This window comes from Lolium perenne, chromosome 5 (genome assembly GCF_019359855.2).
Source record: "Lolium perenne isolate Kyuss_39 chromosome 5, Kyuss_2.0, whole genome shotgun sequence".
Lineage (NCBI taxonomy): Eukaryota > Viridiplantae > Streptophyta > Magnoliopsida > Poales > Poaceae > Lolium > Lolium perenne.
In genome coordinates, this window is record NC_067248.2 from 47,196,749 (window position 1) to 47,210,480 (window position 13,732).

A 13,732-nucleotide genomic window follows, 5' to 3' on the forward strand; every position below is an offset into this window, starting at 1 on the left:
TCACGTATGTATCTTTTGTTAACTATGCCGTGTATAATACTTGGTCGTGTGTCTTTCTCAAACTATACCATGCTCCGGCACGTTGCTGAGTGTTCTATTCGCCATTCTCGGCAAATACAATATTTTTCGAGTTCAGCGATTTTACACACGGGAAGAACGTTGAACAGGATAACGAAGGTTTTTCCGGTAGTAGCTTTGTGAGTGTTATAGTGGTGCACCTGGGTAGTATGTGCGTGTATGCATGCAAGTGCAACCATGAAAGACGATACTCCCTCTATCCATAGTAAGCGGGTTGTAATTTTAATTTAAATAACTCAAAATTATACTAAAACCAGTTATTAAGGATCCAAGGTTGGTAGTACTAGGTAATACTAGTATATGTACATACTAGAATTATGGATGTACCTAGAATTAAAATATGTCTTGATACATCTGAATTAGTACGTGGCAACTAATATTGATCGAGGAGGGAGTATCTAATTAGGGGTTTCCCCTATCCCTCACTTATGTTTAGAACTAGTAGCTAATTAACTGGACATCACAATGCAGCTGTGTAAAAATCAAACGGTAAGATGAAACGCGCGGGCACCGACTCCTTTCCCTCGAGTTGTTTGAAATTTGAATTTCGAAAGTTGGTCATGGCTGCCTGGCCTGGTATGCCTACGTCACAAAGCTCTGAAAAAAAGAAAAGCGGAGTGGGAGAGCCAGCCAGCAACCCCCAAACGCAGAAACCACCGTCCCCTCTTCCTCCCTCATAAACCCCCGTCCTCACCCCTCCCTCCCACCGCCACGTTCCACCCCTCTCTTCTCTGTCCGGCCGGCGGTGCTTTGTAAGAGCCAACGGAAGGGGAGACCGCGCGCGCGGTCCCAAGATGGCGTCGTTCATGGTGCCGGCGGCCGGCGGGACGGCCGCGGTGCTCGCCGGCGTCCTTGTCGCAGGCAGCGGCAGCGGCCTCTCCTCCGCCCTCGCCCTCACCATCGCCAGCTGCATCGGCAACTCTGTCTCCTGCGTCCTGATCTGCATCCCGCTGTGAGTTCACGTGTCACCCGTTAAGTCTCATTCGTCGCGCCGCCGGCGGATCTGGTCCGGCGAGTTACGCCGTCTGCGCGCATGGATCTAGTCCGCGCGCCGGTGTATGAATCCTGCGCGCGCGCGCGCGGAGCCGGCAACTAGGCCGGTGCAACCTGCCGCTCCAAAATTCAGTCTTTTTTCTTGTTTTGGGACGCCGGCGTCTTGCGTGGTGCCGAGGAATCTTTGCGCTAGCTTGGCCTGAACGTGCTTGCCATGCTTGTATCTGTCTCGCGCCGCCGCGCGCGGAGCCGGCAACCGGCCAGCGTAGAATATAGACAGCTACAGCGTACTTGCCTCTTAAAAGGTTGTGTTTTTATGATGTACGATGAATGCTTGATTGCTTGTGTGTGTCTCGCGCCGGCGCCATGTATGGAGATGATCTGGTCTTGATTCTAACTCGCGTTCATGCACTGCAGGAAGACCTTCGTCGAGCCAATCATGAGGGGGAACACCGTCGGCAACCGGACGCCCTACGGCCACGTCCTCATGCTTGCGACCGCCGCGGCGTGGGGGCTGTACGCCTCCATCACCTACAAGGAATCCCGTATCTCCACCATCATCAACGCTATATGCTTCGTGTTCCAGCTCATCTACGTGCTGGTGTTCATCCGCTACGCGCAAGGGATGGCTCGTTGGACCGCAGTCGCCTTGCTGCTGACCGCACTCATCGGGTCCGGCGTCCTGGCGTGGGTGGTGATCGTGAAGGTCATTGACAGGCATGAGTTGGATAGGAGCACCATCGCCACCATCGCCTCGGCCGTCTCCTGCGTCACCTACGCAGCCGTCGGCTATGACATTGTGAGTACAATTCTAGCTTCGATGCACTCTGTACACGCTCGATCGATGACCAATTGACAATGCCGGCTGTTGATCTTACTCGTTTATTACAGGCGGTGGTTGCATGTAGCAAGGACGTGTCCAACATGGACCCACTGGTGGAGGTCCTGCTCAACATCCTCATCGCCGGCGCATCGGTGTACTACGCATTCCTGTCTTCTCCGGTCGACAAGTACATCGGGGTACTCAAACTGTCTCGCCATGCATCTGCATATATAATTCGTTCAAGGCTGTCTGTGTCATCGTCTTCACAATGCTTGCTATGTTTTTGTGGATCGATGCAGGTGCCCAATGCCATCGGCGTCGTGATCCTGCTTGTGCAGCTCGTCGTGTTCGTCATGCACTGCAAGGCCAAGCCAGAGGACGAGGAGGAGGCGCCCCAGACCGTGCAGGCGCCCCAGACCGTGGAGGAAGCGATCAACAACGCCAGCAACAGCACTCCTGACTACGGCAGTGATCTGGGAGCCATGTTCGCCAGCCCCGATGCTCTTCCCGAGCCTGAGATTGCACCACCAGTCTAGGCATCTACGCGTTGGGCCGCCAAGACTGCCACCGTATGATGTTTGATCGAGACAACTCTATAGTTTGCTAGTGTGCTTCACAGTTCTGCTACTTACTTTCCCTGATCGATCATGGTGTCGATCTGTTGGAAGCCGACTCTTCGGGCTATCATCATCTACCGTCTGTTATTTATCTCGATTATCTCACTGCTGAAACTGCTCAAGTTTTAATTTCTTCCCTGCACTGTAAGATGGGTGTAAGATGTTTTTGGGCACTACTGTGTTATTACTACAACATCTTCAATCTACTATCGTTTTGTGATTTCTTACAATCTAACTGCATGGTGAGCCAACAATAGTGCAACCAAGTTTCATCAAAACCAAAGCCTGTATATATATGGTGGGCCACAAGAAATGGCACATCAACCACGATGCTAGCTGTGACTATTTTTCCTCACAAGAAAATGAAATGTAATACACAACGAATGCATTATTGGTCCAAAGGAAGCGCATTTCGTTCCAACACAGGGACTACCAGCGGCTTGATCTGCGGCAGTTTACACAATGCAAAAATAAATAAAAATCTGGGATTCGTGTTTAGATGAGAATATATTTCCCAAAACAAAACATGGATGCAAATAAGACTTGTAGTCAATCTGTGATCTTGCTTCTTCCCAGTACTTGGACTCACTGAACTAAAATCAATCGTACCAAAATAAATAAGAGCCTCAACTTGGGCAACGTGACCATTGAATGGGATGGATGACCCCTTCACCGAGGAGGAAGTGCTTAGGGTTATCAATCAAATGCCCTCCAACAAAGCGCCCGGTTTCGATGGTTTCGCTGCGGCTTTTTCAAGAAATGTTGGGGAATCATAAAAGAGGATGTCACGGGTGCCATTCTTAAATTTAACTCCCTCCAAGTCGCTCATCTTCAATGGCTCAACTCGGCAAACACATTGTGATTTTTCCAAAGAAGGAGGGGGGCCAAGAAATCTCCGACTATAGGCCCATTAGTTTGATCCATGCCATTGCGGAAATCAATGCCAATATGTTAGCTCTCCGGCTTCCGCCCTCATGAACGAGCTTGTCTCCAATGCCCAAAGTGTGTTAATCAAGAATAGGAGTATTCACGACAATTTCATGTATGTGAGAAATCTTGCGAGAAGGCTTCACAAAAGCAAAATCCTAGTACTCCCCCTCAAGCTTGACATTCGTGAAGTTTTTGATTCTGTGCGTTAGGAGTTCATTATTGAGTACATAGCAAAGAAAATCTGCCAAAGGAGTGATCTGGAGAGCTGATGATTTTGAGATACTAGATCAGATCTCATTTATTTAGGAAATTATGTACGAAAATTTCAGGAACTATTCAGTCGTGCATGTAAATCTTTGTAAAGATGTATATTTCACTTGTAAAGTAAAGTGCCAATCAAATAATAAAAAATATATTTTTTGCAGTTCATAGTGTTTTTGTAATGCCTCTGAATAGTGATTAATGTTGGTACGATGTGAACCGATCATTATGACACGAACCAGTGCTAGTTGATTGCGAAGATCGTAGAATATTTTTATGTAACAAAAACATCTCCATTTAGGATGCAGAACAACGACTCAATGCTCATTGAAATATTATGTTGACACACCCCCTGCCTGCTTGGGCGGTGGCGCAGATTGATAGGATGCGGCGGGCGTGGCTCTGGGCCGCGAAGGACGTCTGCAACCCTGGCCAGTGCAGGGTAGCCTGGAAGCTGGTCTGCCGTCCGCGAGAGTTTGGCGGCCTAGGGGTTTTGGACCTGCATCGTTTCAATAACGCCCTTCGCATGCGATGGATCTGGCAAGCGAAGACAGGGGCGAACAAGCCATGGAAGGGATTGTTGGAGCAGCCTTCTACCTCTGACCAGGCCCTGTTCGTCTCGATGACGGAGGTTGCCATTGGAAATGGATTAGCGACGAGCTTCTGGTCTGACAGCTAGGTGCATAAGAAGATGATGTTCCTACGACGCTTTATAGTAACATCGTTACAAGCACCCAGAGATGAATTAAAGTGTCCATAGCCTATAAATTAGACGTCTCAACATGCATGTTTTCTTGTAGTGCTGATACAACAGTTGTACTCTTATTCTGATGCAGATCTATTTCCGTGAGATCTCAACTTGTGGTGTGCCTAGATAAAATAATCTTTTGGGTTGTTTTCTTGAAGCGTCCTGAATGTTATATCGTGTGGGTTGGCTTCCGCTCTCGTATTTCGTTTACTTTTTTTTGCAAAGAAATGGGTCTTATGTGTCCTGAAGTACTTCTATTTTATAAACCAAAAAGTACCCCACTAAAAATATATATTTTTAAGATCCAATGGTTCATAAGTTTTATACTCCCTATGATCCAAATTAATTATCACTAATATAGATGTGTTTAGATACATTTTAGTTCTAGATATATTCATATTAGCGACAAGTAATATGACTCGAAGGGAGTATCAAATGTTCAAAAAAATATTGCTAACAGAAATGTATTATGTGCGATGTTTCAAAATAATATTTTGATATTCCACAGAAAACATAGAAAATATTATCGATATTGATAATTCAAGAGCATTCAAATAACTGCACATGTAAATAAAATGACGTTTGATACAACAACAAAAAATTATAAAGAAGACAACACCCTTACAATCATTAAAACCCGGTGGCATATTAACTCTTTCGGTTCTAAAATCAACAACCTTTTAAACCGGTACACACGAGAATCAATACAAATAACAACATGTAACAATGTAGCATCTTGATCCTGCATGAAAGAAAGCCAAAGGTATTTTCTTAGGTCGAGAAAAGGCCATGAAAGCTGGCTCAACCTGCTACGGCACCACGAGGGACGACATGAAACATGTTTATTTTTTGAAGGGCGACATGACAAGTGTTGATGGTTAAGGTTGATTGAATGTGCAACGAAATTGGTGATCAGGAACACTAGAAATTCTAAGTTACATGAAAGAAAACTTGTAGGTCAAGCTGATCTAAATGATTTATCAAATTGTTATCTTCCATAACTATCAACATGGGATTTGATTTGATACGAACCACTAACTATCCCGCCCACTCCCTTGAGTATGCATAGTTTCCTGCAACGAATTATGGAAAAAAGTTAGCAAGACTCCTCAGTGCCTTCGAAGATAAAATTTACCATCCTAAATTCCACTGCACACGAGCCGAATAGAGCGCGGTAGTGCTTCGGCATGGCGGCGCGGCGATGGCGGCGGTCGCTCTTCGGGTGAAGGAGCTAGGAGGAAAACCAGAAAGGGCGAAGGTCGGTTTTGGGTTTGGGTTTATGTGTCGCGTGCATCCAACCTGCCAGGTCCAGCGATGCTGGTCCAAGACGAAGATGGGCCGGAGATTAGACCGGAAGAGGGACGATGGGAAAATGTCGTGTGTGCATGCCGTGTCAGCTATTAGGACTCCGGAGTCAGTGCGAGCGAGTCATCGTTAAGCCTCTCCAACGTTCCAATTTCAACGAGTTATCGCTCAGCTGAGTAAAAACTCTAAATCTCTCTTATCCCTTTCTCGCCTTCTAATCCCAATTTCTCCTAATTTCTCCCTTTACCTAGTGTCATCTGTCATGATATAGTTATGAGAAATACTCGTGAGGAGCATCACTATGGTCGATTGCTCATGTAACACCCACCACGAAAGGGGTCTTTCAATTTCATTTGAGCAGCCCAAAATTCAAAGCAGGTTAGATTGGTTTATGGGCGGCCATAGAGGAGAAAATTGGAGGTGATCCAAGCGAGCACTATGACGATCGAAGTGGCTGATCTCAGCCAATAGTAAAAAGCATTAATGCAGTGTGCTAGAAGAGGGAGGCAGCGCGGCTAGAGAAGGCTCAATCAGTTCTGCTCGCACGGGATGGATCACGACCATTGACTTCCATGGTGCCATGTGTTGCTCAACAGCGTGTGGAGTATCGAGACCTCTTTATGGAGGTTTGTACACGGTTGGAGGACACGGCGAGGGATATTTTTCCCAACATGGGTGGCATAGAAATCTTCGGATTGAGCCTCATTCATCTGTGGCGCTACCTTAGCTTTTCGTTTTTTACTATATGGATTGTACTCGTCTTGATGGTGTAACTTTTGGCTCGAACGGCTGTGTGCATCCTAGTTATGCAAAGGCTGGGTGTAATGCTTAACTTAAGTAATAAAATGCCCTTTATCGAAAAAAAATGTGTTGCTCACAAACACAACATTGCTCCTTTTGTCGCCTCCGGATATGTTGCGACTATAGGAGCATCGAAACCAAAGGATCACTGGTAGAAATACTAGAAAGAGCACCGTACCAAACGACCTTTTAGAAAATGGACATAAACTTTGCCTTTTCCCAAATTAAGAATAGAAGGGTTTAACTCTTCAGACCTGATGGATTCGAGATTGTTTTGACAAAAGTGGCCCATTTTGAATATATACCATCGGCTAGATAATAGCCTTTGCTATATTGGTGGCCATTGATCTCATAGTTGCATGGTGGAGCATGCCCTTCCACTAGTCTGCTGAACACCGGAGACCGCTGCAACACGTTGATGTCATTGTGTGATCCCGCCATGCCAAAGAAAGAATGCCAAATCCACAGGTCATAATCTGCCACAGCTTCAAGCACCACACTGCAATATCCATGACGCCCTTTGTATATACCTTGCCAAGCAAACGGGCAGTTCTTCCATGCCCAGTGCATGCAATCGATGCTTCCAAGCATTCCAGGAAATCCTCTGGCAGCATTTTGTGCCATGATCCTTGCGATCTCTTCCTCGCTTGGCCCTCTCAAGTAGTATTTGCCAAACTTTCCCACCACAAATTTCTAAGCAAAACTTGTACATGCACTCAATGGCAGTAGACTCACTCATGCGAAGGTAGTCGTCCTGTGTATCGGCAGGTGCTCCGTATGCAAGCATCCTCATGGCGGCGGTGCACTTCTGAATGGACGAGAACCCGAGAACGCCTACAACGTCCACCTTGAGCTTGAAGTAGGGGTCGAACTCTCGAACGCCGTGGAGGATATTCATGAACAGGCCCTTGCTCATCCTGTACTGGCGCCGAAAATTGTCGGCATGTGTTGCCCCGTCGGGATGTAGTCGTTGTGCAGCATGGCATGCCCCTCCATCCACTGCCGGGGCTTCGACTTCCTTATTCCCGGCCTTGATCCTCCGCGGCGCGGCCTCTTCCTCTTCTCCGCCTCAGCGTCAAGCATGTCCTGGAGGGACGCGATGATCAGCAAATGCTCCCGCAGGTCGTCGTCGAACGCTTGCTCGTCCTCCAGCAGCAGGGCAACCATCTCATCGTCGCTGTCCATGGCTAAAGCAAAATCAATGGTTAAAATTGCGCCGACGCGTACGACGCAACAAACAGCGACCAATCGCGCCTACAGCAAGTCGTCGAGCACCTTCAGGCGCGGGAGGTGGGGCGGATTTGACGGCGCGTTACGGGACGCGCCCAGCGGCGCGGCGGCGGCACGACCGGCGGAACCCCAACGCGACAACGGTGCCGACTCTCGCGAGAGATCGACGCCCAAACGGCCGGGAAATCCAGCGGCGGCGGTGGGGTGGGAGGCGCGGGAAGGAAGGAGCGACGAGAAAAGAGGCGCGAACCAACGGTTTATGCAAATAGTCGCCGACATGTGGGAGCCCGCCTCGCTTTTCGTTGTGTCCGGCGTCCCCGGAGCGTCCCCTGTGGGACGGGGACGGGCTCGGGGCGCCGGACACCGTATCGGGCCGCGCCAGACAAAAATGGGCTTTGGGGGACGCGGCTGGAACGCTTTTTTTGTCCGGCGCGCCCCAAATCCCTTTGGGGGACGCGACTGGAGATGCTCTAAGATTTGTTTAAATTAGGATGTATCTAGATGCTATTTAATGTCTAGATAAATCCAAATTTAGTAACCTTAAGCATTTATTTATGGACGGAGAAAGTAGATATGCATTACACTTACTGCGCATGGATGCAATCGATCTAGCTAGTACTTGTTGCACAACATAAGCACGCACACAATCTATTGGATTGGAACTAGCACACAACTCACACACGGGAGAAATGGCAGAATCGTACTAGGTGGCCGGGATGTGCTCTTCTGAGCCTCCTGTAGGCGCTCTACAGGGACGCCGCCACAGCCGGCTAGGCCATGCGAGCTGGCCAGATCGAAGGAAGCAAAGAAGCAGCGGCGGCATGCCAGCTCCTACCGTCGATGACAAGGTCAACGCCACAGCTCCTTCACCTCTCCTTGCCCGTTCGCCCTCCCCATCCGGTTCGCCTCCGACCAGAGCAGGCTGGCCACCCCTGTTCCTCCCCATGCTGGCGACCATTGTCGCAGCGTCACTCCTCCCTCCCCATGCCGGTTATCCATGTCCTTCCTTTTTTTCAATAGGTGGAGAGCGATGAACTGGCAAAGAAGAGGAATCTGACGTGTGGGCTCGCCTAGTCAGTGACACAACGTGTATTCCCGGGCGGGATTCTTACTTTTCTAGTGTGCCAAACAGATACAGGGTTCGATTTAGACTGGGATTCAATAGATTAGGGTGCAAACGACAGGAATTCAAAGTTGGGGGTTCATTTCGTCAAACCTCTATGAGTTCAAGGTTTAAAATGAACCTTTTCCAAACTGAAAACCAAGCAATATTATCTTTCAGCGGATTGAGATGCGTCGGCGGCTAACGCCAAGCCATCGGCAGGGATGAAGTCGCTCCCTGTTCCTCCCCTTGCACCGGGCTTCATCTGCATCTTGTTTTTTTTAAACAGTAGGCCGTAGCCCTGCGTTAAATTAATAACGCCACAACGGCAAGTACATGGTGCTGAACGAACAGCTTACAGGTTTCAAAGCCACAAGCAAGCAAAGAAATAAACATAGAGTACAGATTGGGCTTCAAGGCCATTGACTGCTGACATAAACAGAGGGTGTAGACTATGCTGTGAAGACGAGCACACCGTCGGAAGAAGATCTTGCCTTCGTCACCTTCCACCGCGACACCACCGATGTGGAGTCCGTTTCCACCTCCGAAGAAGGCCCCTGCCTTCTCGCCCTGGCTCGTAGGGCGCCGCACCGTCGAGAGGTAGAGACGCTCACCCGAGAGCACGGATGCACAACATAGGCCAATTAGCCAGGGAAGAAAGACTTGAGCACGACCACCTCTGCACGCGAGCTTCCACCAACAGCTTCGCCGGACACCACACCAAACAGCCGGCAAGACACAAGCTTCGGACCAGGTCACCACCGAAGACACGGCAAGAAGATCCACGCCACCGTAGCTCCTCTGTAGCTGCCGCTACAGGCATACCAAACCGCACACTGGCACCGACCACCTTCCACATACCCAAGGCAGCGCCTCCAAGGAGGAGAACGACGCCATAGCGCCGCCGCCGCCCAGTCCGAAGGACTTGGGTTTTCACCCGGGTAAGGGAAAGAGGGGTAAGGGATGTACCTCGACATAGCCCCCAAGGAGGAAAGCGGCGTCAAAGACGTCGCCGACGCCGGGCCGCCGCCGCCGGGCGGGGATTTCTCCCGGACAGAGCCCCCGCCCCACCACCCCAAGAGAGCTCCAGATCCGGAAGAATCGGAGCCAAGGGAGTGGGATCCACGCGTTGCGGAGGCGCCGTCTTCGTATCCGGGCGAGGTCAAACCGGTGACCCCGCGCCGCAACCGCCGTCCACCATCCCTCGCCGCCCGCACGACCCGGGAGGATGGTCGGCGGCACCGGCGAGCGCCTCCCCGCCAGGATCCGCGCCGCCCTCACCCGACGAGGCCGCCGCCCCAGGTGCCGAAGCGCTCCGCCCGAGAGCAGAGCCGCAAGGTCCTTGCCGCCACCTTCCTTGGCAGCACGCGCCGGCTTTCCGGCGGTCTCCTCTGGTGGCAGCAAGGGGAAGGAAGGCGGAGGAGGAGGGGCTTGGCGGCTAGGGTTTCGTCGCCGCCCGAGTCGCCCCAGAGCGGAGCGACGCGGGGGCCGAGCGAAGCGTTTTCCACTGTGCATCTTGTTTTCCTTTTCGAATAATCATCAGCAGATCAGCGTCTTACTATAGTATACAGTAGTATTCCTTCCTTGCCACTTAAGACAAGCATAGACTTGGGGGACAGAGGAAGAAAAGTAAAAGACACAGACACGGTTTACTCTTTTAGTGAGAAAATCACAATGCCATCTTGTGCTAATCATCCATCACGAGAAATTATCTTTTCCGCTTCTTTTGTGTGAATAAATTAATTGACGTTAATACGGGGTAGTATAAAATTCCTGTAAAATTTTGGTGAAACTCCAAGGAAAAGCAATTGTGTCACCCCTCCCTATCATCAACCACGTACAATTTTATTTTCCTTTGCCTTTCAATGCTCACAGGAAGAGGCCAGAGTAGCTCTCGTGTGAAGAAAAGAAGTGACTCTAGCGCACAAGCTAGTACTCCTAGCCAGTAGACTTTTTACCACTAGTGCTGCCCAGCTTGCTCTTCTCTTCTTCTCACTCACACTCTCACACACAGCAGACACAAACCCCAGACGCACCGTCACCTTCCCTGTGATTCTGCCATGGCTCGCCTCCTCCCTCTCCTCCTCCTCCTCCCTCTCCTCCTCCTCCTCCTCGCCGCCTCCACCGCCTACTCCCAGTCTCCGGCCGCCGCGCCCTCCTCCTCCCACTCCAGCGCCGTCGCCCAGTCCCCCACCGCCGCCTCACCGACCACCTCAGCCACCCCAGGCCCTTCCTCCAAAAACCCCATCTCCCTCTCACCCGCATCGCCTCCCTCCCACTCCAGCACCAAGCTCACCGCCCCGGCCGCCGCCCCCATCCAGGCCACAGCTCCACCAACACTGCCGCCGCCCACGCCCTCCCCCGTCAGCTCCCCGCCGCCCACATTCCCGGCCCCTGCCACCGCGCCGGCAGCGTCTCCCCCAGCGCCGGCACCCATCACCGCCGCGCCCACATTGCCCCCACCGGTGGCCGCGCCGGCCCTTTCTCCACCTACCCTCGCCCCTGCGCCGGCATTGCCGACGTCACCTCCGGCCCTCGCGCCGGCGCCCGTCGTCGTCGCCGCCCCGGCTCCCGCGCCGACCAAGAAGCCCAAGACCAAGAAGCACGTGGCCCCCGCCGGCTCCCCGCTCTCCGCCGCTTCGTCGCCGAGCACCGGCGGCCTCGCCCCGGGGCCCGGCCCCTCCGCCGCCGACATGTCGGTACGTATCCCTACCCACCTACACCCATTTACTGCACTGCACGCTCCACGTAGCACACGCGGCTCGACGAATCCGTGCGGCCGGATTCCAAACCCGGCGCTCCAAACCGGATTTGATGCCCACCGCCTCACGCCCGCCCACCTGGGCCCACGGGTCAGAGAGCGGACGTCCAGTCAACAAGACCACACGTGGCTAATTTTATGTGTTTTTTTTTGCAGGGCGACGCGGCGGGAGACTACAAGGCTACCGGAGTCGCAGTGCTGCTGCTGGTTCTTGTCTCGCTGACGCTGGGCCCGGCGTTGGCCTGAAGATGGCCGGTCAGACTCAGACAGTCCGTCCACCGCCGCCGTTACTATCGCCGCCACTGTTATTACCGCTACTATTACTACCGTTGGTGCCACTGTTCCTGCTGCTACTCCACTGATTTTTGCTTGGACCTGTAGACTGCATTTCTTTCATCTGCAGCACGCTACTGTTGCTACTTCCTTCCCATGATTGTTAGCATTGTATTGTTACCATGGTCTGTAGATCATTATTACTAGCTTGTTACTGTTGCCTTGCCATGTATGCTTTGGCCGTGAACTCTACTGGTTTGCAAGATTATGAGTCACTTGCAAGTGAGTCCCACATATCGAAGCGCCGTTGACGGCCGTTTATTTCTACTAGAGTATGATCTTGTAGCCTGATTGTTATTATCGTAGTGGATTATGTGTTGAGCGCAATGCGTCTGAATGTGGTCTATGGATCCACAGTTGATCATGCAAATAGATCTTTTGTTCTTGAATCTACAAGCTGTTTGGTTGCCTCGTGTTGTTTGCACACACAGTTTTCCTTGTTCTAAGAAAGAACAAGAGCAACCAGTCACCCTGGAGTGCCTTTCAGCAAAATGCTAATTCAAATGTGATTACACTTGGCAACTGTTGTAATTTTCTTCCACCCAGATCCTTGATGCCTTGTTAGTACTTTTGTTAGGACCTGCTGTTTGCGAAGCTCGGAAAGATTTTGTAGATGAAGAAAAATGAAACTAAAATACCGCCAACCAAGAAACTACCATTACTTTCCTCGCTCATGGCTGTGCCCTAATAGATTGCGCTATCTAATCCCACGGCAATCTTCAATTCGACAAATCTGATTTCACTCAGCCTCCAGTTTGAAACAACCGTTGGAACATGGGACTTCACATACGAGAGTACAAATAACAGGAACACTCTACCCTAACATGGGACTCCACACAAGAGTATGCAACAACGAGAAGAGACCAATGTCTGCCAAAGAAAAAGGCACAAAAGCTGGGAAAGCTCTTCTTTTGGAGCAGCTGGCAGTGTAGGCTGCCCATGCCGCAATGCTACTAGCGCACACACGAATCTAAGCAATCTTGCTGTTATTTTACCTGGAATCCAGACCCACGTCCCAGACCAGATCACGGTGGTGAACAGAGCTTCAGGTCCAAAACAGTTCTTTGCTTGTGATGCGTGCAAAGTATCCTGCGGATAATCGGCCTCTTTGGTTACCTAGACCGATTTCTTGCATCACTACGTCGGTGGAAAGAAATAACCTGCGTGTTTGAGATGGGCCACAGGTCAGAGAAGCCACGTTGTTTGGTCGTCAGGTTTTTCTACCATGTGGAGATTTGGGCTATGCCCATTTGGTAGCTCCGTTTTCAGGCCAAGTAACAGTACCTTGTTGTTTGGTTGTAAACCAAAATTTGCTTAGTGGTGAGGTTACCAGTGATCAACCGCGCAAGCAAAAACACAATGAAAGCAAAAAAAAAACTTAGCAGTGATACCAGTGATCAACCGCACAAGCAAGAACACAATCGAAGTACAAGCAAACTTAGCATTGATTATAGACGGTACTAGTTCAGGACACAACATTGTTCAGACACGATCATAGTTCGGGACACGACAAGAACAACAAGAAGACACCATTAGACACTAGACACGACATGGTAGCAGGGACACAGTACCAGGTAGGCTTCAGACATGATCTTCGAAGACAACACACTTGGTGGCATCGCCATGGTACGGACACCTGGTCATCACCTTAGTGCAGGTGTGGTCGAAGATGACCACACTGTACTCGAAGGAGGGCACCTTCTTGAAGGTAAGGAACTGGCGTACCTTGAGCTGATGGGTGATGGCGAAG

At 50.6% G+C, this 13,732-nt stretch overlaps 2 protein-coding genes across 2 annotated transcripts; both read left to right on the plus strand.

Moving 5' to 3' along the window:
• Positions 1–872: 872 nt before the first annotated feature.
• On the plus strand, positions 873–2,430 carry LOC127303305 (bidirectional sugar transporter SWEET2a-like). The gene is made up of 4 exons (XM_051334050.1): positions 873–1,030; positions 1,489–1,870; positions 1,963–2,091; positions 2,194–2,430. The coding sequence occupies exons 1-4, from the start codon at positions 873–875 to the stop codon at positions 2,428–2,430; spliced, it is 906 nt and encodes a 301-aa protein (XP_051190010.1).
• Positions 2,431–10,933: 8,503 nt separating this feature from the next.
• Positions 10,934–11,906, plus strand: LOC127299080 (uncharacterized). Its single transcript, XM_051328975.2, has 2 exons — positions 10,934–11,587; positions 11,806–11,906. Exons 1-2 carry the CDS (start codon positions 10,949–10,951, stop codon positions 11,893–11,895), a joined length of 729 nt encoding a protein of 242 aa, XP_051184935.1. The 5' UTR covers positions 10,934–10,948; the 3' UTR covers positions 11,896–11,906.
• Positions 11,907–13,732: the final 1,826 nt, after the last annotated feature.

Coding starts and splice junctions, on each gene's coding strand:
- LOC127303305 (XM_051334050.1), top strand. CDS start 873: ATGGCGTCGTTCATGGTGCCGGCGGCCGGCGGGACGGCCGCGGTGCTC. Junction 1,871..1,962: donor CAGCCGTCGGCTATGACATT/GTGAGTACAATT, acceptor CGTTTATTACAG/GCGGTGGTTGCATGTAGCAA. Junction 2,092..2,193: donor CGGTCGACAAGTACATCGGG/GTACTCAAACTG, acceptor GGATCGATGCAG/GTGCCCAATGCCATCGGCGT.
- LOC127299080 (XM_051328975.2), top strand. CDS start 10,949: ATGGCTCGCCTCCTCCCTCTCCTCCTCCTCCTCCCTCTCCTCCTCCTC. Junction 11,588..11,805: donor CCTCCGCCGCCGACATGTCG/GTACGTATCCCT, acceptor TTTTTTTTGCAG/GGCGACGCGGCGGGAGACTA.